Source organism: Mus caroli, unplaced genomic scaffold, assembly GCF_978045245.1.
Source record: "Mus caroli unplaced genomic scaffold, Mus_caroli_1 scaffold_1, whole genome shotgun sequence".
NCBI classification, from domain to species: domain Eukaryota; kingdom Metazoa; phylum Chordata; class Mammalia; order Rodentia; family Muridae; genus Mus; species Mus caroli.
This window is the reverse complement of record NW_028227256.1, coordinates 43,277,756-43,302,069: the sequence shown is the minus strand read 5'-3', so window position 1 is coordinate 43,302,069 and position 24,314 is coordinate 43,277,756. Positions and strand designations below refer to the sequence as shown.

The 24,314-nt window shown below is 43.7% G+C and overlaps 1 protein-coding gene and 1 pseudogene across 1 annotated transcript in view; one reads left to right on the top strand and one right to left on the bottom strand.

Moving 5' to 3' along the window:
• LOC110287785 (dynein axonemal heavy chain 7) overlaps positions 1 to 24,314 on the bottom strand; it is a 280,721-nt gene that overhangs the window by 101,758 nt on the left and 154,649 nt on the right. Inside the window, exons 43-46 of the mRNA XM_085832216.1 lie at positions 21,673 to 22,003; positions 20,474 to 20,820; positions 19,365 to 19,545; positions 601 to 786 (exon numbers count right to left, since the gene is read on the bottom strand). Coding sequence (XP_085688342.1) covers positions 601 to 786; positions 19,365 to 19,545; positions 20,474 to 20,820; positions 21,673 to 22,003 — 1,045 coding nt within the window. The remainder of the gene's footprint in view (positions 1 to 600; positions 787 to 19,364; positions 19,546 to 20,473; positions 20,821 to 21,672; positions 22,004 to 24,314) is intronic.
• Positions 9,819 to 13,980, top strand: LOC110288850 (ubiquitin carboxyl-terminal hydrolase 19 pseudogene; annotated as a pseudogene).

The following is a 24,314-nucleotide window of genomic DNA, read 5'->3' as shown; positions in this document are numbered from 1 at the left end:
GAAATGGGGGGCTCAGTTCTGTTTACAGAAAAGTCCTCAGTGAGGGTCGGAGGACATAATATGCAAGTATGTTAAGGGAAACCACAAAGCCCTTGATTAAGGTCAGTGAAGGTTGACTTCTCTCTAAAGAAAACCTGCTAAATTTTCAGCTTCAAATGTGGCTTTAGAATGACTTACTAAGATCCATGCAGAGTATTTAAGGCATGGAACTCTCATGCACACATGTGTGTGCGCGTGCAGGCATACACACACACACACACAAACACACATACACACACTCCTGATTCCTTTGCACTTAGTTATGAAAATTAAAAATTCATTTAAAGTCAGTCAGTTTAAAATTAGATTTTAAAACAATATTTCACACAGACCTTTTGGCTAACAAGCAATTTACAGGATGTCTAAAATTTTTGAGTACAAATAATTTAAAACTATTCTGCTTTTCCTTGCAGTAACCAAAAATTAACACAAATTCAAAATAACACAGATGGAAAACAAGCCCTCAAGTTCCCCACCAACACCAGCAGCAGCAGCAAACAGATCTGAGGTTAATGTTGCAACGATGGGGGGAAAGCAAAGAGCCCCAGAGGCATCCCTCACCTGTCTGTAGTTAGATGTAAAGGCTCCCAGGTAGGCAACAACCCCTGAGGAGATGAGGATATCACCTGTCAGGTTGATGTACAGATGCCCAAGCTCTAGCGCAGAGTTGCTCCATCGGGTTTTCTCACCTCCCAGGCCCCCGATCAGCTGCTCTGCACGTTCTAGCTTTTTGCTGCACAAGTCAACCTCAAAAATAAAGGTGAGCTTTTATCAATATCTACAACTGAAATGGACTGAAAACTGCAGATTTCCCAACTCAAGAGATAAGCTCTCTCAGTTACAAACTAGACAGATTCTAAAAAGCACTTTGAAAAAGAAAACTACGATGCATCTCACTGAGATACAGAAAGTTGGTGACATTATGACTTTAACAAACAAGTGACTTCAATAAGCTTCTAAGGATTTCTACAGAGCATCTAACAAATAACAGTGAGGCAACTCTAAGGAAATGACCTTCAACACAAGGGACTGAGATTAAACTAGTAACCAGCACTGTACTGCAAATATAGATTTAAAAAATATAAAACAAAAATGGGGGAGGACTCTGGATGAAGCAGGTTAGTAGAGTATTTGCATAGCATGCCAAGGGCCTGGGTTCCAGAGTTGGCACTATATTTTAAATATTTTATAAGTGTGTCTCCTCACTTAGTGCATTTAAGGTTGCTTTTAAAGGTTAAAACTTTTAGCAATTTACACTTATTTACAAAGCACAATCTTTTAAGTTGTTAAATGGCATCACTGTCCTCCCAGACACTTGCAATTAAGCTTCACAGGGAACACCAGTCACTAGCTAAAAGCCTGCTTTCTGCATTGGACAATCAGCCCAAAGCTTATTTTACACCATTAAACAATTCAATAAAACGAGAAAGGATTCCTAGGGAAATGGTTGGTCCTGGAGGGCATCATCCTGAGTGAGGTAAAACAATCACAAAAGAACTCACATGATATGTACTCATTGATAAGTGAATATTAGCCCAGAAACTTAGTATACCCGAGATATAAGATACAATTTGTAAAACACATGAAACTGAAGAAGAAGGAAGACCAAAGTGCAGACACTTTGCCCCTTCTTAGAATTGGGAACAATCACCCATGGAAGGATTTACAGAGACAAAGTTTGGAGCTGAGACAAAAGGATGGACCATCTAGAGACTGCCATATCCAGGGATCCACCCCATAATCAGCCTCCAAACGATGACACCATTGCATACAGTAGCAAGAGTTTGCTTAAAGGACCCTGATATAGCTGTCTCTTGTAAGACTATGCCAGGGCCTAGCAAACACAGAAGTGGATGCTCACAGTCAGCTAGTGGATGGATCACAGGGCCCACAATGGAGGAGCTAGAGAAAGTATCCAAGGAGCTAAAGGGATCTGCAACCCTATAGGTGGTACAACATTATGAACTAACCAGTACCCCGCAGCTCTTGACTCTAGCTGCATATGTATCAAAAGATGGCCTAGTCGGCCATCACTGGAAAGAGAGGCCCATTGGACATGCAAACTTTATATGCCCCAGTACGGGGAATGCCAGGGCCAAAAAAGTGGGAATGGGTGGGTAGGGGAGTGGGGGGGAGGGTATGGGGGACTTTTGGGATAGCACTGGAAATGTAATTGAGGAAAATACGTAATAAAAAAATATTTAAAAAAAAAAAAAAACAGAGAGAGAGAAAGGGGCAGATGTTTATCAAGGTGGCCAGACTTGAGGAAAGGCACCCAAACCTATGTAAGATCAGTGTTCCACAGGACACTTAGATGGAGTCACTGCAATTTAATTTTTAAGTGATAGCATCATTATTTTTTAAATAAAATCAACTTATTTATTTTGCTTTTTATAAAAGTACGTTAATAGTAGTAGAATTGTATCACTACCCTTATTTTCTTCTCTTAGCTTCTCCTATATCCTCTCAAGTTGATAGCACACTCTTTCTATTTATCTATCTCTGACTATGTATCTATCTATCTATATCTGACTATCTATCTATCTATCTATCTATCTATCTATCTATCTATCTCTGATGATCTATCTATCTATCTTTTAAGATTTGTGTATGCACAACACTCATGGCTGAGTTCATACTTCTTGTTGGTGTGTACATAGTTTCTAGGCTGTCTACTCTGCATTATACAACCAATAAGGGGTCTCATTCCTGGGAGAGGCTAATTCCCCCTTTCTGTCTGTAGTTCTTTGTCTAAGAGTGGAACTTCATCACCCCTTCCACATTAGCATGTCCATTGATATTGCCAATGTTCCAGCCTTGTTTATGCGGCCATTCCTAGGAGAGACAGTTTCACAGCAGACTCCCTGGTATTCTGGCTCACCCAGTCAGTCATGTTCGCTGCTGCTCCACTCACAGCAGTCAGGAAAGGGGAACAACCTAAATGTCTTTCAGTGGGTAAATTGATAATTCCAAATGTGGCACACATTCACAATGGATACTACTCAGATGTAAAGAAAAGAGAAATTAAGAAACTTTCAGGTAAATGATGGACCTGGAAAGATTACATTGAACATAGCTCAGACCCAGAAAGACAAACATCCTTACTCATAAAAGAAGCTGAGTAAAGTTTATTTAGGGATCAAACTGTGTGGTTTTATAATGCAGAACTCCAAGATCAGAAAGAGAGACATTTACATTATTTTGGAGTAAGAATTTGTCTTAAGCATTTTCACAATGCTAGTAATCATTATTTAACTGTGGGGTAATGGGCTATGCACAGACAGTCTGGTCTCCAGTCAAGCTGAGGTAGAAACCTGGTGGTGGAAATTCCCACCTACATGGGAAGGCATTCTCTCTTGTCTCCTGGACCCCTGGCTCCTGTCAAAGTTACTGTCCCCACAGCCCGCACAGCAGAAGCATGTGACTAACAGTCATGTAGACAAAGTCCCAAGGTTCTGACCTTCAGGCTAGACTCCTCCAAGTTACCTAGCAACAGCAAGATAACATAGCCCACTATAAGAGGGGCTGCTTGGCCCCTCCTCACTCTCTTAAGCTTTTACTTTCCTTATTCTCCCTCCCCCCTTTCCCCTACACCCACAGTCCCACAAACAGTAGCAAGAGGATGGTTACACCATCCATGCAAGACAGAACCAGCTAAAGAAGATGCTATGCGAGACATATGGCCACTTTCCCAACTAGAGGAAAGGGGTCCGCCCAGCCCGTGAGCGATTTGCCTGAGCATCAGCAGCAGACATCTTGGTTCCAGGACCCAGCCGAGAGTATTCTGCACAGGCCCCAGACATCTGGGAACTTTCCCGGCCAGAGGAAAGGGGTCTGCCCAGGTGGGGAGCTCTTGGCCTGAGCATCAGTTGCAGACATCTTGGTTCCAGGACTCCTCCGAGAGTATTCTGCACAGGTGAGAGTGTAGAATACAGAAGTTAACAGCTTCTTGGACAGGCCAAATCAACTCAGCTTCGGGACAGGTCCTGTTTTGGGCCTTTGTCTTCAGCCATGAGGGAGGTCCTAACACCAGATATCTGTGCACCTTCCCTGTAAGAGGAAAGCTTGCCTGCAGAGAGTGCTCTGACCACTGAAACTCAGAGGAGAGAGCTAGTCTCCCAGGTCTGCTGATAGAGGCTAACAGAATCACCTGAGGAACAAGCTCTAACCAGAGACAACTAAACCAACTAACTCCAGAGATCCTGCCGAGTGTATTCTGCACAGCTCCAGAGATTACCAGATGGCGAATGGCAAACATAAGAATCCTACTAACAGAAATCAAGACCACTCACCATCATCAGAACGCAGCACTCCCACCGCACATAGTCCTGGGCACCCTAACACAACCAAAAAGCTATACCCGGATTTAAAAGCATATCTCATGATGATGGTAGAGGACAACAAAAGAACTTTAATAACTCACTTAAATAAATACAGGAGAACACTGCTAAAGAGTTACAAATCCTTAAAGAAAAATAGGAAAACACAAACAAACAGGTAGAAGTCCTTAAAGAAAAACAGGAAAACACATCCAAACAGGGGATGGAAATGAACAAAACCATACTAGACCTAAAAAGGGAAGTAGACACAATAAAGAAAACACAAAGTGAGGCAACACTGGAGATAGAAACCCTAGGAAAGAAATCTGGAACCAAAGATGTGAGCATCAGCAACAGAATACAAGAGATGGAAGAGAGAATCTCAGATGCAGAAGAATCCATAGAGAACATCAGCACAACATTAAAAAAAAAAAAAATACAAAACCCAAAAGGATCCTAACTCAAAACATCCAGGAAATACAGGACACAATGAGAAGACCAAACCTACGGATAACAGGAGTTGATGAGACAGAAGATTTTCAACTTAAAGGGGCAGCAAACATCTTCAACAAAATTATAGAAGAAAACTTCCCAAACCTAAAGAAAGAGATGCCCATGAACATACAAGAAGCCTATGGAACTCCAATTAGACTGGACCAGAAAAGAAATACCTCCCAAAACATGATAATCAGAACAACAAACGCACTAAATAAAGATAGAATATTAAAAGCAGTAAGGGAGAAAGGTCAAGTAACATATAAAGGCAGGCCTATCAGAAACACCAGACTGTTCACCAGAGACTATGAAAGCCAGAAGATCCTGGACAGATGTTATACAGACACGAAGATAACACAAATGCCATCCCAGGCTACTATACCCAGCCAAACTCTCAATTACCGTAGATGGAGAAACCAAAGTATTCCAGGACAAAACCAAATTCACACATTATCATTCCACGAATCCAGCCCTTCAAAGGATAATAACAGAAAAAAACCAATACAAGGACAGAAATCACACCCTAGAAAAAGCAAGAAAGTAATCCCTCAACAAACCAAAAAGAAGACAGCCACAAGAACAGAATGCCAACTCTAACAACAAAAATAAAAGGAAGCAACAATTACTTTTCCTTAATATCTCTTAATATCAATGGACTCACTTCCCCAAAAAAAGACATAGACTAACAGACTGGCTACACAAACAGGACCCAACATTCTGCTGTTTATAGGAAACCCATCTCAGGGAAAAAGACAGACACTATCTCAGAGTGAAAGGATGGAAAACAATTTTCCAAGCAAATGGTCTGAAGAAACAAGCTGGAGTAGCCATTCTAATATTGAATAAAATCGACTTCCAACCCAAAATTATCAAAAAAGACAAGGAGGGACACTTCATACTCATGAAAGGTAAAACCCTCCAAGAGGAACTCTCAATTCTGAATATCTATGCTCCAAATGCAAGGACAGCCACATTCATTAAAGGCACTTTAGTAAAGCTCAAAGCACACATTGTACCTCACACAATAATAGTGGGAGACTTCAACACACCACTTTCATCAATGGACAGATCGTGGAAACAGAAACTAAACAGGGACACAGTGAAACTAACAGAAGTTATGAAACAAATGGACTTAACAGATATCTACAGAACATTTTATTCTAAAACAAAAGGATATACCTTCTTCTCAGCACCTCACGGGACCTTCTCCAAAATTGACCATATAATTGGTCACAAAACAGGCCTCAACAGATACAAAAATATTGAAATTGTCCCATGCATCCTATCAGACCACCCTGGACTAAGGCTGATCTTCAATAACAACATAAATAATGGAAAGCCAACATTCACGTGGAAACTGAACAACACTCTTCTCAATGATACCTTGGTTAAGGAAGGAATAAAAAAAGAAATTAAAGACTTTTTAGAGTTTAATGAAAATGAAGCCACAACATAACCAAACCTATGTGACACAATAAAAGCATTTCTAAGAGGGAAACTCATAGCTCTGAGTGCCTCCAAAAAGAAACTGGAGACAGCACACACTAGCAGCTTGACAACACATCTAAAAGCTCTAGAAAAAAAGGAAGAAAATTCACCCAAGAAGAGTAGATGGCAAGAAATAATCAAACTCAGGGGTGAAATCAACCCACTGGAAACAAGAAGTACTATTCAAAGAATTAACCAAACTCGGAGTTGGTTCTTTGAGAAAATCAACAAGATAGAAAAACCCTTAGCTAGACTCACTAGAAGGCACAGTGACAACATCCGAATTAACAAAATCAGAAATGAAAAGGGAGACATAACAACAGATCCTGAAGAAATTCAAAACACCATCACACCCTTCTACAAAAGGCTATACTCAACAAAACTGGAGAACCTGGATGAAATGGACAAGTTTCTAGACAGATACCAGGTACCAAAGTGAAATCAGGATCAAGTTAACTATCTAAACAGTCCCATATCCCCTAAAGAAATAGAAGCAGTCATTAATAGTCTTCCAGCCAAAAAAAGCCCAGGACCAGATGGGTTTAGTGCAGAATTCTACCAGACCTTCAAAGAAGATCTAATTCCAGTTCTGCACAAACTATTCCACAAAATAGAAGTAGAAGGAACTCTACCCAACTCATTCTATGAAGCCACAATTACTCTGATACCTAAACCACAGAAAGATCCAACAAAGATAGAGAACTTCAGACCAATCTCCCTTATGAATAAAGATGCAAAAATATTCAATAAAATTCTTGCTAACCGAATCCAAGAACACATCAAAACAATCATCCATCCTGACCAAGTAGGTTTTATTCCAGGAATGCAGGGATGGTTTAATATACAGAAATCCATCAACGTAATCCATTATATAAACAAACTCAAAGACAAAAACCACATGATCATCTCGTTAGATGCAGAAAAAGCATTCGACAAGATCCAACACCCATTCATGATAAAAGTCTTGGAAAGATCAGGAATTCAAGGCCCATACCTAACCATGATAAAAGCAATCTCTAGCAAACCAGTAGCCAACATCAAAGTAAATGGTGAGAAGCTTGAAGCAATACCACTAAAATCAGGGACTAGACAAGGCTGTCCACTCTCTCCATACCTATTCAACATTGTACTTGAAGTCCTAGCCAGAGCAATTCGACAACAAAAGGATATCAAGGGGATACAAATTGGAAAAGATGAAGTCAAAATATCACTTTTTGCAGATGATATGATAGTATATATAAGTGACCCTAAAAATTCCACCAGAGAACTCCTACGCCTGATAAACAGCTTCGGTGAAGTAGCTGGATATAAAATTAACTCAAACAAGTCAATGGCCTTTCTCTACACAAAGAATAAACAGGCTGAGAAAGAAATTAGGGAAACAACACACTTCTCAATAGTCACAAATAATATAAAAATACCTTGGCGTGACTCTAACTAAGGAAGGGAAAGATCTGTACTATAAAAACTTCAAGTCGCTGAAGAAAGAAATTAAAGAAGATCTCAGAAGATGGAAAGATCTCCCATGCTCATGGATTGGCAGGATCAATATAGTAAATTCATCTAGAATAACAAAAAACCTAGGATAGGAAAAACTCTTCTGAAGGATAAAAGAACCTCTGGTGGAATCACCATGCCTGACCTAAAGCTTTACTACAGAGCAATTGTGATAAAAAAAACAAAAAAACAAAAAAACTGCATGGTACTGGTACAGTGACAGACAAGGAGACCAATGGAATAGAATTGAAGACCCAGAAATGAACCCACACACCTATGGACACTTGATCTTCGACAAGGGAGCTAAAACCATCCAGTGGAAGAAAGACAGCTTTTTCAACAAATGGTGATGGCACAACTGGTTGTTATCATGTAGAAGAATGCAAATCGATCCATTCCTATCTCCTTGTACTCAGGTCAAATCTAAGTGGATCAAGGAACTTCACATAAAACCAGAGACACTGAAACTTATAGAGAATAAAGTAGAGAAAAGCCTTGAAGATATGGGCACCAGGGAAAAATTCCTGAATAGAACAGCCATGGCTTGCTCAGAACTGAAAAAGGAATTCTCACCTGAGGAATACCAAATGGCAGAGAGGCACCTGAAAAAATGTTCAACATCCTTAATCATCAGGGAAATGCAAATCAAAACAACCCTGAGATTCCACCTCACACCAGTCAGAATGGCTAAGATCAAAAATTCAGGTGACAGCAGATGCTGGCGAGGATGTGGAGAAAGAGGAACACTCCTCCATTGTTTGTGGGATTGCAAGCTTGTACAACCCCTCTGGAAATCAGTCTGGCGGTTCCTTAAAATATTGGACATAGTACTACCGGAGGATCCAGCAATACCTCTCCTGGGCATATATCCAGAAGATGTCCCAAACGGTAAGAAGGACACATGCTCCACTATGTTCATAGCAGCCTTATTTATAATAGCCAGAAGCTGGAAAGAACCCAGATGCCCCTCAACAGAGGAATGGATACAGAAAATGTGGTACATTTACACAATGGAGTACTACTCAGCTATTAAAAAGAATGAATTTATGAAATTCCTAGGCAAATGGATGGACCTGGAGGGCATCATCCTGAGTGTGGTAACACAATCACAAAGGAACTCACACAATATGTACTCACTGATAAGTGGATATTAGCCCAAAACTTAGGATGCCCAAGATATAAGATACAATTTGCTAAACGCATGAAACTCAAGAAGAATGAAGACCAAAGTGTGGACACTGTGCCCCTTCTTAGAATTGGGAACAAAACACCCATGGAAAGAGTTACAGAGACAAAGTTTGGAGCTGTTACGAAAGGATGGACCATCTAGAGACTTCCATATCCAGGGATCCACCCCATAATCAGCTTCCAAACGCTGACACCATTGCATACACTAGCAAGATTGTGCTGAAAGGACCCTGATATAGCTGTCTCTTGTGAGGCTATGCCGGTGCCTAGCAAACACAGAAGTGGATGCTCACAGTCAGCTAGTGGATGGATCACAGGGCTCCCAATGGAGGAGCTAGAGAAAGTACCCAAGGAGCTAAAGGGATCTGCAACCCTGTAGGTGCAACAACATTATGAACTAACCAGTACCCCGGAGCTCTTGACTCTAGCTGCATATTTATCAAAAGATGGCCTAGTCGGCCATCACTGGAAAGATTGGCCCATTGGACACACAAATTTTATATGCCCCAGTACAGGGGAATGCCAGGGCCAAAAAAATGGGAATGGGTGGGTAGGAAAGGGGGAGTGGGAGGGTATGGGGGACTTTTGGGATAGCATTGGAAATGTAATTGAGGAAAATATGTAATAAAAAATATTAAAAATGTCATCAGCTCGGCACTCTGCCTCCCGTAGCCGTAGCTAGAAGTAGAACAAAACAAGTGGCTGAAGCAGTGGTGAAGATGGCGGTGGTGGCGGAGGAGCCCGGACGGGGGAGGGGCGCGCTGGAACCTGAACCCACCCGATGCCGGAACCGGAATGGAGAGCGTGTTGCCAGGGCCCAAAGAGGGCTGGTGGCTGCAGTCTCGCTCGGCTCTTGGTTCTTTGCTGACGAATTTGGCCACAAAGAGTTGCCAAGATAGCTGGGCTGGGAAGAAAGCGCCGCAGCCCTGACCCAGACGCTGTTGCCGACTCTGGGCCACTCTGGCTGGCTACCAAGTGGCTCAAGATGTCTGCAGGGGCCAGTGCTACAGGCCCCAGGAGGGGGCCTCCAGGGCTGGAGGAGGCCACTAGTAAGAAGAAACAGAAGGATCCAGCAAACCTGGAAAGTAAAGATGGAGATGCTAGGAGAGTGTCCCTTCCTCGAAAGGAGCCAACCATGGATGAATTGTTGCTCGATTGGAGGCAGAGTGCAGATGAGGTGATTGTTAAGCTGCACGTGGGAACGGGTCCCGTACATCTGGAGGATGTAAATGCTGCGTTCACAGACACGGACTGTGTGGTGAGGCTTCCAGATGGTCGGCAGTGGGGTGGCATCTTCTTTGCTGAAATACAGAGTTCCTGCACCAAAGTGCAGGATCGCAAGGGTGGCCTTCTACAGCTAGTACTACCCAAGAAGGTGCCTCTGCTCACGTGGCCCTCTCTCCTGAAGAAACCACTGGGGACCCAAGAGCTGGTGCCAGGTTTGCAGTGCAAGGAGAACAGGCAAGAGCTGTCTCCCATTGCCCTGGAGCCAGGCTCTGAGCCCCGCAGAGCTAAACAGGAAGCCCAAAACCAGAAGTGGGCCCAGGGCCGTGGTGAGGTAGGCTCGGGGGCTAGCCCTGGGGCACAGGCAGGGCCCAGTGCCAAGAGGGCTGTTCATCTCTGCAGAGGGCCAGAAGGGGAAGGGTCCATGGATGGCCCCAGCCCCCAGGGTGATGCCCCGTCTTTCCTGTCTGACTCAGCTACCCAGGTTGAGGCTGAGGAGAAGCTCTGTGCTCCACCAATGAACACTCAAACAAGTCTCTTGAGCTCAGAGAAGAGTTTAGCCCTTCTGACGGTAGAGAAGACAGTGTCCCCCAGGAGTGACTCAGTCGCTCCGGTTATGGTCCGGAACAGAGACCCTGAGAAAGAAGACCAAGTCAAAGAGGAGATGGCAGTTGGGGCTGATTCTACAGCCTTAGTGGAGGAACCAGAGTCTATGGTGAACCTGGCATTTGTCAAGAACGACTCGTATGAGAAGGGCCCTGATTCAGTGGTGGTGCACGTGTACGTGAAGGAGATCCGCAGGGACAGCTCCCGAGTGCTCTTCTGAGAGCAGGACTTCACACTGATCTTCCAGACCAGGGACAGAAACTTTCTGAGGCTGCATCCGGGCTGTGGGCCCCACACCATCTTCCGCTGGCAGGTGAAGCTCAGAAACTTGATTGAACCAGAGCAGTGTACGTTCTGTTTCACGGCCTCTCGAATCGATATCTGCCTCCGGAAGCCGCAGAGTCAGCGCTGGGGGGGACTGGAGGCCCCTGCTACACGAGTGGGTGGTGCAAAGGTTGTCGTGCCGACAGGCCCAACCCCTTTGGATTCAACCCCTCCAGGAGGTGGCCCCCACACCCTGACAGGCCAGGAGGAAGCCAGGGCTGTGGAGAAGGAAAAACCCAAGGCTCGATCAGAGGACTCAGGGCTGGATGGTGTGGTGGCCCGCACCCCCTTGGAGCATGTAGCCCCAAAGCCAGACCCACACTTGGCCTCGCCCAAACCCACGTGTATGGTGCCTCCAATGCCGCACAGTCCGGTGAGTGGGGATAGTGTGGAGGAAGACGAAGAGGAAGAGAAGAAGGTGTGCCTGCCAGGCTTCACTGGCCTTGTCAACTTAGGGAACACCTGCTTCATGAATAGTGTCATTCAGTCTTTGTCCAACACTCGGGAACTTCGTGACTTCTTCCATGACCGATCCTTTGAAGCTGAGATTAACTACAATAACCCATTGGGGACTGGTGGGCGCCTCGCCATTGGCTTTGCTGTGCTGCTCCGGGCCCTGTGGAAGGGCACTCACCAAGCCTTTCAACCCTCCAAGCTAAAGGCCATTTGTGGCAAGCAAGGCCAGCCAGTTCACAGGCTATGCGCAGCATGATGCTCAAGAGTTCATGGCTTTCTTGTTGGATGGGCTACATGAAGACCTCAATCGAATCCAAAACAAACCCTACACAGAGACTGTGGACTCGGACGGGCGGCCCGATGAGGTGGTAGCCGAGGAAACATGGCAGCGGCACAAGATGAGAAATGATTCATTCATTGTGGACCTGTTTCAGGGCCAATACAAGTCAAAGCTGGTGTGCCCTGTGTGTGCCAAGGTCTCCATCACTTTTGACCCGTTCCTTTATCTGCCGGTACCCTTGCCACAAAAGCAAAAGGTTCTCCCCATATTTTATTTTGCCAGGGAGCCCCACAGCAAACCCATCAAGTTCCTGGTGAGTGTTAGCAAGGAGAACTCCAGCGCAAGTGAAGTGTTGGACTCCCTCTCTCAGAGTGTCCACGGGAAGCCTGAGAACCTGCGCCTAGCCGAGGTAATTAAGAACCGTTTCCACCGTGTTTTCTTGCCCTCCCACTCACTGGACGCTGTGTCCCCCACGGACGTGCTCCTCTGCTTTGAGCTGCTCTCCCCGGAACTGGCTAAGGAGCGGGTAGTAGTGCTGGAGGTGCAGCAGCGCCCCCAGGTACCCAGCATCCCTATCTCCAAGTGCGCAGCCTGCCAGCGGAAGCAGCAGTCAGAAGATGAAAAGCTGAAGCGCTGTACCCATTGCTACCGTGTGGGCTACTGCAACCAGTTCTGCCAGAAAACCCATTGGCCTGACCACAAAGGCCTCTGCCGCCCTGAGAACATTGGCTACTCCTTCCTGGTCAGTGTGCCTGCTTCACGCCTCACTTATGCCCGTCTTGCTCAGCTACTAGAATGTTATGCCCGGTACTCTGTGAGTGTATTCCAGCCGCCCTTCCAGCCTGGCCACATGGCTTTGGAATCGCAGAGCCCTGGTTGTACCACGTTGCTTTCAACCAGCTCTCTGGAGGCTGGGGACAGTGAAAGAGAACCCATTCAGCATTCTGAGCTCCAGTTGGTGACCCCTGTGGCTGAGGGGCATACAGGGGCTCACCGAGTATGGCCGCCTGCTGATAGGGGTCCTGTGCCTAGCACCAGTGGACTTTCTTCTGAGATGCTGGCCAGTGGGCCTATCGAAGGTTGTTCCTTGCTTGCTGGTGAGAGGGTATCTTGGCCTGAAGCTGCTGTGCCCGGGTACCAACACTCAAGTGAATCTGTGAATACCCACACACCCCAGTTCTTCATCTATAAAACTGATGCATCAAACAGTGAGCAGCAGCTTGAGGACAAAGGGGAGACACCATTGGAGCTAGGTGATGATTGTAGCCTGGCTCTGGTGTGGCGGAACAATGAACGCCTGCAGGAGTTTGTGTTGGTAGCCTCCGAGGAGCTAGAATGTGCTGAAGATCCTGGCTCTGCTGGTGAGGTTGCCCGTGCTGGCCACTTCACCCTGGACCAGTGCCTCAACCTCTTTACACGACCTGAAGTGCTGGCACTTGAGGAGGCCTGGTACTGCCAACAGTGCAAACAGCATCGTGAGGCCTCCAAACAGCTGCTGTTGTGGCGCCTACCGAACGTGCTCATTGTGCAGCTCAAGCGCTTCTCCTTTCGTAGTTTCATTTGGTGAGACAAGATCAATGACTTGGTGGAGTTTCCTGTTCGGAACCTGGACTTGAGCAAGTTCTGTATCGGTCAGAAAGAGGAGCAGCTGCCTAGCTATGACCTGTATGCTGTCATCAACCACTATGGAGGCATGATCGGTGGCCACTATACTGCTTGTGCACGGCTGCCCAATGATCGCAGTAGCCAGCGCAGTGACGTGGGCTGGCACTTGTTTGATGACAGCACGGTGACAACAGTAGACGAAAGCCAGGTCGTGACGCGCTATGCCTATGTTCTCTTCTACCATCGTTGGAACTCTCCTGTGGAGAGACCCCCCAGGGCAGGTCACTCTGAACACCACCCAGACCTAGGCCCTGCAGCTGAGGCTGCTACCAGCCAGGGACTAGGCCCTGGCCAGGCCCCCGAGGTGGCCCCCACGCGGACAGCCCCTGAACGCTTCGCCCCCCCAACCCCTGTGGACCGCCCAGCCCCACGTACAGCAACATGCAGGAGGTCGATTAGCAGGTCCCTGGCTGATGGAGGGACTGGGTTTGGGAGGTCCCCTATAGAGGGCCATCTCTGACATTTTTTTTCTTCTGTCACTCAGAGGACACTGGGTCTACCAATGGGAATTTGGGGGGACATGATTTGAGGGTGGGAACCTCACAAGTTGTGGCCTCTTGTTAACTTGGTCCCCAGATTAGTAGGCCTTGGCTTTTCCAGCTGCCTTCAGTGCTGCCTGTTTGGTTCTCAGTTGTACCTTCAATTCTTTCTGACCTGCATTACAAACATTATAATTTTATTCTAAAAATTGTAATTTTTTGCATTTTGGAAGTGACTGCTGCTGTTTAAATATATTTTAAAAATAAATAATAAATAAGCTGAAAAAATATTAAAAATTAAAAAAAAGAAGATGCTATGCACACAGAGACCTATATCAGTACTCCAAATTGCCCAAGACCATGTCCTTGTTCAAAAATTGGCCTCTCTCTCTCTCTCTCTCTCTCTCTCTCTCTCTCTCTCTCTCTCTCTCTCTCTCTCCCTCTCTCTGTCTCTCTCCCTCCAGTGTTCCTGGCCAGCTTCCTCCCTGCTCCCTCAGTCACTCTCACAGGTTTCACCTGCAGCAGAAGGTTTCATAGACTCTGCTGCCCCTCCTCCCTTGCTCTCTGCTTTCATCTGTAACTATGCAAATAATGGTCAGTACTCTGCCTGGCTGCAGTGCCTGCTAAACTCTGCCTCCTCTGATGGCAGTTTTTGCTCTGAGTTCTATTGCCCCCTGCAGGCTGGTGTGAGGTTCCCTGAAGTCTTTGCAGGCTGGAGGACAAGATTCTTGCTCCCATATTGGCTACTGCTGCCTTGGCTAAAAAGAAAAAAAAACAAACAAAAAAAAAACAAACAAACAAAAAAACCTTTCACTCGACAGTCTATGTTAAATTTTCATATCATTTTGCTTTCCAAGGAAAAAACAAAGGGGGAAGACAAGGCAACTGCAGGGTACAATGTGCACCCCCCGCCCCTCCCCATCCAGCTAATCCCCAGAAAAACTGCACTCAAAGCTGTGCTCCCCGTACAGGAACACCTAAATCTACCTTTTCTAACCAAAATTGTCTTGCTTCTTTATTTAAATGCTTATTTTCTCTCTAGCATTCATGATATATGTCCAAAACATTTCTCAACTTGTTTAAGATTTCCTTTAAGGTTCAAAAATCATCTAATCCTTAATTAACAACCAGTTTTCTTTTACAAACAAACTGTTACTGCCTACCCCAGATACACAATTAACATAAGATTTTCTTCCTCAGCCATCCAAAGCATACCGTGATATGTTCCTAAGCAAACCATAAAGGCATAAAGTTTGCTATCTACTCTATACAGACATACCCTGCTGGAGTTTTGCTCCTCTGTTACAATTACTCTACAGGTCTAACTCCATATAGTGCCTGCTGCCACAGATCCACCTGAAACAGAAACATCTCCAGAGACCTACAGACAACAAAGCTGCCTTCCTCCAAAATCCTCATCTGACTGAAGACTCCTGAGGCATGCACTGAACCCCACAGAAGACAGACTTGGGACCATCCAGCTACAGATGAACTCTCTTGCCAAAGCTAAATGGCTGCTGAACTTGGGGAAGGTTACATGATAGTAAGGAAAACATAATGTCTATCTAGAGTCATTAATTGCTGTTCAAAATTGATGTTAGTACCCTCAAACTGTACTACCCATGGAACAATTAATTGACTGTATAATCTCTTGCCTTCCCAATGCTTACCCTTAACCCTCCTTACTATTCTGGCTTTGTTGTGCTATTTCTCTAGGCTATATGATTTCTTCTGATACTTCCACTTACCCTAAATTTCATCACAAATGATACAGTCACACAGTGACCCCCCTTATAAAAACAAAAGAAGGATTTGTGGGGCAAATGGCTATGCACAGACATTCTGGTCCCCAGTCAAGGTGAGGTAGAAACCCCGTGGTGGTAATTCCCACCTACATGGGACAGAAGGCATTCCCTCATGTCTCCTGAACTCTGGCTCCTGTCGAAGTTACCACCCCCACAGCCTCCACAGGAGAAGTGTGTGGCTAACAGTCATGTAGACAATGTTCCAAGCTTCTGACCTTCAGGCTAAACTCCTCCCAGTTACCTTGCAACAGCCAGATAACACAGCCCACTATAAGAGGGCCTGCTTGGCCCCTCCTCACTCTCTTAGTCTCTCTCCTTGCTCTCTAACCTTTCTCTCTCCACGTCCTCTCCCTTACTCTCTAATCTCTAACTCTCTCTAACCTCTTACTCTCTAGCCTTTCCTCTTTCTTTCTCTTTCCCCCTTCTCTCCTCTTGGCCATGGCCGGTCTCTCTCTCTCTCTCTCTCTCTCTCTCTCTCTCTCTCTCTCTCTCTCTCTCTCTCTCTCTCTCTCTCTCTTCTACATTCTCTCTTTCCCCCTACCTTTCTACAGTAAAGCTCTAAAACCATAGACTGTCACTTCATCAAGTCCCTCTGTGCTGGGACGATGGGATAGGCTTTCTCCTAAAGAGCCATGCCTACTATCCCTTCAGAAGGCCTTCCTATGCTCCATCCATGGAGCAGACTAAAGACTCTCACCTTCATGGAAACCTCTCTCCCTCTCTCTCTTTCAGTATCCTTGGGGCCAAGAGTGTCACCCTAGGGCCCCTATTCTGTTCTCATTTCCTCTGCTGTATCCAGCGTGGGATGCCTGAGACTGAGAACCTGGTATGGGGGCTGCCCCTTTGTCCAAACCCACCGAGTGGGGTCAGTGGCTTCACACAGCCAGATGGCCACCCAGGGCCCAGTGGGAAGCATCAGGGAGTCCTCCCCCATCTGCCTGCCCAGAGCATAGGAACTCAAACTGGACACTGGCTCTCTCTCCCTCCCCCCTCTTCACCTATACCTACAGCCCCACATTTAACTAAATGCCTTTAAATTAAAAGATGTAAAATACCAGTTCACCTACAGATAGGCTTGAAAAAGCACAAGGTTTGTAATGGGTGATAATTTTGATGTTTCCAAAAATTAACCTTTGTTATTCAGTTTTCCCACCTTAAAGGGTCTCCCCCTTCAGGGCTTCCTTATCTGTTTTGCCTTCAACATTGCTCAAAAGAAAGTGGATCAGATCTCAGACTACAACAATGCTGCCACTGGAAAACCCTAAAGAGCATACTCTTGTGACCCTTTTTAATCAAAATAAAAAAAGACATTTACTATAAATATATGCATATGTTGATTTTATATTTTCCCACATTCTTTTACAAAAACTTGAAAATATCAATACATAACAAAGTTGACAAATGTTTCCAGTGAGCATCGACATACTCACCTAGTGGTTATATTGTTAAAATTAAATGTAGTATACTAACTGGTTTTGTGTCAACTTGACACATGGAGTTATCACAGAGAAAGGAACTTTAGGTGAGGAAATGCTTCCATGAGATCCAGCTGTCAGGCATGTTCTCAATTAGTGATTGAGAGGGGAGGGCCCCTTGTGGGTGGTGCCATCCCTGGGCTGGTAGTCTTGGGCTCTATAAGAAAATAAGCTGAGCAACCCAGTAAGTCACATCCCTCCAAGCACCTGCTTCCTGACCTGCTTGAGTTCCAGTCCTCTGATGATGAACAGCCCTTTCCTCCCCAACTTGCTTCTTGGTCATGATGTTTGTGCAGGAATAGAAACCTTGACTAAGACATGTAGTCATGGCCAGTAACAGGTTAAAGACTGACTCAATGTCCTATGTATGTTCAAATACAGATTACATGGCAGATCTTAGAGGAAAAAGCAGTGTGTTACTGGATCAGGCCGTAGACAATGACTAGAAGCTGGGTTGTCCATGAATAAATGGCTCAACCTTTCTGTTCTTTGGCATCCTAAAAATAACCCAAGAAGATTGGTAATCTCAGAAGGCTATGACCAGCAAGCCAGGAGTACCTCTGTTAATATGTCTGTCCTTGGAGGAAGTGCAGGAAAGGGAGGAGAAGGAATCTTCCAAACTCTGAAGAATGTTAATATCATTTTTACTTTGTCAAAGGATGATCAAAGATAAAAAAAAAAAAAAAAAAAACAAGGACCAGCAAGATGGCTCTGTGTATAAAAGTGCCAGCTGCACAAAGAAACACTATGTTTGATCCCTAGACTGCATATCAAGGTAGCAGGAGAGAACCAACTGCACAAAAGTTATCTTGTGACTTCTACACATGTACTGTGGCATGCATGCATGGGCATAAACGTGTGTGTACCTGTTGTCGAAATTATTTAATCTCAATCTGGGGTTTCTACCCTACCTTTGACCATTCAGTTCCCAGATGAAAGACTCACAATCTTTATATTTATTATAAGCCTTAGTCAGTACTAAAGCTGGGCAGATATTTATCTACTTTTTATGATATTAGAATCTATTTTCCCAACCATAACTCCTAGTTATATAATATGATATGTTTCATCTGGGCAGCTCTTAACTCCAATTGGCCAGTCCTCATGTCTATGTTTTCATGATTCATCTACCCCATGGTGGCTTCCTCATCTCTCCACCTTATCCCTCCTTGTGGTTCTCCTCAGACATCAGACTCAAGAATCCTGCCTATTTTTTTCTTCTGCCCAGCTACTGACTGTTGGCATCTTTATTCACCAATCAGGGATAACTTGGGACAACTTTACATGGTGTCACTTGGGTATGTCACTTACGTAAGTCACTTAGGTATAAACAGACTTTCTCATTCCTGGAAGCAATCATACTTTGGGGGCCAGTATTTAGCATAATAATATAAACAAAAGACCAATCCTCTACATACAGAGGCACACACATCATAAATACATAGTAAAAATTTGAATTTTTCCTAAAAAATAAAGGTATCTTATACATAACAAGCTCTTGATAAGTGTTGACTGCTATAAAATATTGGTATATATTTCAGTTACAGAATCAGACTTTGGCAGTTACTTTGTATAAATGGGCTCCCTATATAAATTATGACAATGGCTTTGGTCTTAAGAGTGTTTTAAGTAATGGTTTTGAGAATGCTCGTCACAGCTCTCCCAGGGTTGTTGTGTGAGTTCTCTCAATCCTCCTTGTGAAATAAGAAGAGATGGAAATAGCCCAGCTTTCATTTTCTAAGGATGACAAGTGAATGACTGATGTTTTGTGGACTAAGGGGCCACACTGGTATTATACTACATGTTTGTTGGGGCTCTCATGTCACGTGGTCATGTTTCAATACCAGAACCCCTCCAAGTTCCAGGGCCATGCACAACCAGGTACTGGGTAGGTCTGGCCTTGGAACCATAACTCGCTAATCATGACCAGGAAGAAAACAGAACTGGTGCATTTTGTGCTGGCCACAAAGCCTTTCTTATTTCCAAGGTGATCCCAGTTCACATTTGCAATTGTCAGCACCTACCTGGTTTTCCAAGTCTGCTTTCTTCTGCTTATTCAACTCAAGTGTGTCTTGGAGTTTGGCCAACTTGTCCTGAACCTCATGCAGGGCAGCCTGCTTCTTTCTAAGGCCTTCCATAGCAATCCTCAGCTTCCCTTCGGCTGCAGCTAGCTTTATCTTTTTGGGAGCTACAATTTTTGCCACTCTACAAAACAATCAAGTTGGGAAATTAAATCCCCCTGAACATATGGAGCTTTGTAATGCCAATTTACCTTCTGAATACTCTTTGCAAGGACTTAAGACACTTCTTTATGCAGAATCGACACCTAGTTGTAGAGCCCATATTTCATCTAAGAATCAAATCTGGTACAAAGTATGAAAACTGATGGTTAAGACTTGTGGGGTAGGAGAGCAGGTAAGGAGCTGTCACCCCTCAGAGTCTCTCAAGCTGGCCTGGAATTTGCAGGGTAGGCTAAGACAGCCTATGCCTATTTTAAGTTCTAAGGCCACACCTATTGCACTGCTGCCTACCCAGTGCTGAGATTCTAAGTTAGTGCTACTATGATTGGCTTCTCTTATGTGTTCAGTGGGTTGAACACGGGTTCTTATGCAGTAAGACAAGTACTTTACAGACTGAGCTGTCTCTCCAGCCCAAATAGTCCTATGTCCTAGTGCTGGTGATAGAATCTGTGTCCTCGTACATGCTAGGCAATTTCTCTACCACTCAGCTGTACCCCAACCTCTTCCCTATTTTAAATAAAATTTACAATTTTAAGATATAAAAAAGTCAATCTTTACTACCATGCCATAATTTTGTTTATTTTTAAGTGACTTAGTACAAGTTTAGTACTTCTTCAATTTAATTTTTTCAACCTAGTAAATAAATAAAAGCTTTGGGGAGACTTTAGAAATATTTTAGTAAAGAGTATTTCTAACTCCCAAAACTTTAATGATCATTAAATTATATATTACTTTTAACTGCTACAGTTTGGGCTCTAGTAAAAATAAAAGCAGCAATTGAAACACGTGTTTTCTGACCACCCTTTTTCTCACATGGGCTCCTAGATTTCTCTTATCTATAGGAATGGGAGGGCAAACCCAACAGCCTCGACAGGTTTCTTCGCCACACTCACTTGTCATAGGAGTCCATTGCTATGACCCACTTGCACAGACCCTCAGCAGCTGTTGAAGCATTCCGGATCTTCTCTGGAACAAAGTCTGGGTTGGGGATATAACTCTTCCTTATGATATTCATATAAGCAGGAGGAATATTGTCTTTGTCGTACTCATGAAGTGACTGCAGAAACCTTATGTCACCGAGAAGTCTCTTAGCAGGGCCCCAGAAATCCTCAATTTTCTTCCCTGAACCTGTTGGGTCAGGGATTTTGTCAGCTTTGATACCTTTCAATATGCAGATAGCTTCCATGACAAGCTTGACACCAGCAGGGGGACTCTTCATGGACTTCACAACTGTGATATCCTTGAAAAGCAAGGTTCTATTATTAATAGAAATAAATGTCTGCTTGTACACCCATTGAAGTCATATTGACGAGTCCAATCTTTCAAACTAGGTTTTAAGGTACCCTAAGGAATGGACATTTTCTGTGTTGGGCAGAAATGGCAGCACTGACAATCATGGTAAGAATTTTGACAAGTTAATTGGGAGGGAATCTTTTCTTTTCTTTTCTTTTCTTTTCTTTTCTTTTCTTTTCTTTTCTTTTCTCTTTTCTTTTCTTTCTTTCTTTCTTTTCTTTTCTTTTTTTTTTTTTGATATTTTCTTCATTTACATTTCAAATGCTATCCCAAAAGTCCCCTATTCGCCCCCCATACCCTGATCAAAAACCCACCCATTCCCATTTCCTGAATCTGGGATTCCCCTGCTCTGGGGCATATGATTTTCGTAAGACCAAGGGCCTATCTGGAGGGAGGGAATCTTAAAACAACAAAAGGATAATCGTGGGAACTTTCACTGGGGGCAGTAGGGAGTGGCACCAGACTCTTGAAGGAACCACCATGATAGAGAAAGGCTGAGCAGGAAGAAGAGGAGGTAGAACTAGCAGGGGTGCTGGGGGCAGTCGTGGGGGCAGTGGCAGCTGCTCCTGTGTTGGTGGTGGTGGTCGTAAAAGTGGTAGTAGTGGTGTCAACTGGCAGCTTTGACCCTTTTCAAAAATGTCTTAGTCATGAAAACACATTTCTTTTCAGGTAAACTAGGGGATTCTCTTGCCAATTAAAAAAAATTTTTTCAAAATATGGATGCTAATTTGAGAGAAGCTAAACTGTAGTCCCCCACTCCCACCCCGTAGCAAAGCTCAACCCAGGGCACAGCTCTCACCTGCGCGGTCAGGGTATCAAGGGCAGCCAGTGCAGACTCCAGGATGGGTAGGGCTTCAGCCAAGTCTGCATCGCATTCATCTTTGATGGCTTTGGCTGCCATGGCTTGATCGTTCGCTACTGTTTCGTCAGCTTTCACGATTTTCTCAGTTTTGGCCACCTCCATGGACTCTCTCTCAATTATTATCATCATTTCATCAACCTCTCTGCTGGCAACTTTTAACTGCGGATGCAGCGCCTCCAGCTCACTCTGCATGGTGGCCACCTGGGACGAAGCCGAGTCCAGCTTGTCTAAACCCACCTCATATCTCCTTTTCATTTTCATCACTTCACTGGAAGCAAACAAATGAAATGAGGTGAGATGTGCAGATCTGTTTATCCCATCAAGAGACATCCTGCAAGCTCTTGAGTCTTTCACCCCTTTTGAAGTAACTAAAGTTATGGTCTAAAAGTCCTTCACAGGTACTAGGTGTGAAAAAAATACAAAATTATGAACAAAACAATTCTGGATTGTACACAGTTATGACCAACCAGTCATAACTTTCAGTCCTTTCTGTGTTTTCAGTGCCTCTGGGTATATAACAAAAGCTTCCAAGAATAAATAAAACCACTAGTAACAAAAATAAGAAGGCTCCCTATAACGTTAGTCTCCACTCTGAGCAGTTTCCAACAATACTATAGTTCTTACAATAGTCACTTACTTCAAAGAGACCTTGATGCCCAAAATAGGTTATTTTGAATATTGCCATAGATGAAAATGTATTCAAAAGTTATTACATTTTCCCACCTGTTAGGAAGTTGAGGCTAGCCAGGCTGGGCTACATCATCCTAGGGTACACAGTAAGACCTGTATTTAAAATGTATTTAAATTACACCTTGATATAAGTTTTTTTTTTTTATTAAGACAAAAGGAGATAGTGAAACTCAACACTTTCTATTCAAAGTGATTTTTAAAGGAATGGTAACTAATTAGAAATAATTTTAGTACTTTAAAAATTTTTAAATGTTCTTTGAAATGCTTGTTCATATATGTTCTCTATTAAGAAAAATCTCCTTATCTATAACAATTCATTTTAAAATATTACATTTATTCAAAGGTGCTATATTTCAAAAGTCAAGAAGTAGCTGGAGTAAGACACTAACTTGAGGTATACAAAGGAGCCCAGCTTGAGACATTCCAAAAAAACCCAGCTTATCATATACAAAGTAACCCAAAAAAGGAAAAGCAAAACCAACCACAGGAAAGGCTGTGATAGGGAAGGAAAAGAAAGTCAGAAACATACATTTCTATCATGTGTTGAATTCCCCCTGACAAAGTAAAATATTTGACAAAAATAGGAACAGAGGCACCAGACCAGTTCAGTCCTGTATTATATGTGAGTTTGGTCTCCGTCAAAGCCTGGAGCTCTACAAAGGCTTTGCTTCTGTCAGCATGAGATAGTAACAGCACTCATCCCAGGTGGCATTTTAAGTACTGACTTTTGGTCAAGTGACATGGTGACTTGGTTTTCCAGTTATAACTGGCTATTGAGAGATCTGGGGTTTAAGCAACTGAAATGACCACAAACACAAGGTAAGAATTCTAGTTGAAATTAAAAGAGAACTTTAAATTTTTAATTTGCAAGAACATTTGAAATTGTTCATCAAAGAACCTTCTCTGTACAGCAAAGTGAGCCAATTACAGAAACCCACAACTGGACATGATACAAAGAACGCTGTGTTGGAGAGAGCTCATCCCTGCTGGGCAGATGCATCTGTGATACAGCTCCTGTACCTATGGCTCAGGGACATCAGAGAAAGGGGGGCAGAAAGATTCTAACATCCAGGTTATGAGGAAATCTGTTTTGAGGTCATCTTTCTTAGAAAGGGGTACATAAACCAAGACTGGAACAAAAGCAATATAAATAGAAATGTTAACATGGATGGGAAAATCTCACAGGATCTCACCAGAGTCAAGGAAAATAGGCAACTAGTGACTGCTAAGAGAGGGAGAATTAGTCTTTCCCAGGGATGAGTTCCTGACTGTTTATCTAACACAAAGTGGTCAGCCCTGCAATCATACATACAAACAACAAAAATAGACTCTGCAGGTTGTACTTATATATCTGTGTGTGTGTGTGTGTGTGTGTGTGTGTGTGTGTGTGTGTTTGCATGTGTATATGTGTGTGTATAAAACAATAATTTAGGAAAAAGAGGTTATCAATTTGAGAGGGGACATGGGAGGGATTGAAAGAAGGAAGGAATGGGAAATGAGAAAATATATATTTTAATCAAATGTAAAAATAAATATTAAAAATTAATTTCCAGAAAACTATGAAGGGAAACTGAAGGATTAAAAACTTGAAAGGGTAATGAAAGTATCTGAGATGCCCAGAAAGCCATGACTTTTCAACCTTACCATCAGTTCATGTCTTGTTAGCTTTACCTTGGTTTCAATTGGGATAACCTCAAATACCATGAGTGTACAGTAAAAGTCTTGTTCATGAATGATATCCAAAATTTAATCTCTGAGAATTTATGGTCCTCCTTCATAGACAAATCAAGAAGAACAAGCAAGATTGCTTTAGGTAAAGAATCTTGAGAGCCAAATTCAAGTAGCAGACTTGGGTGGGAATTGCAGATTTCATTAGACAGATGGAAAGT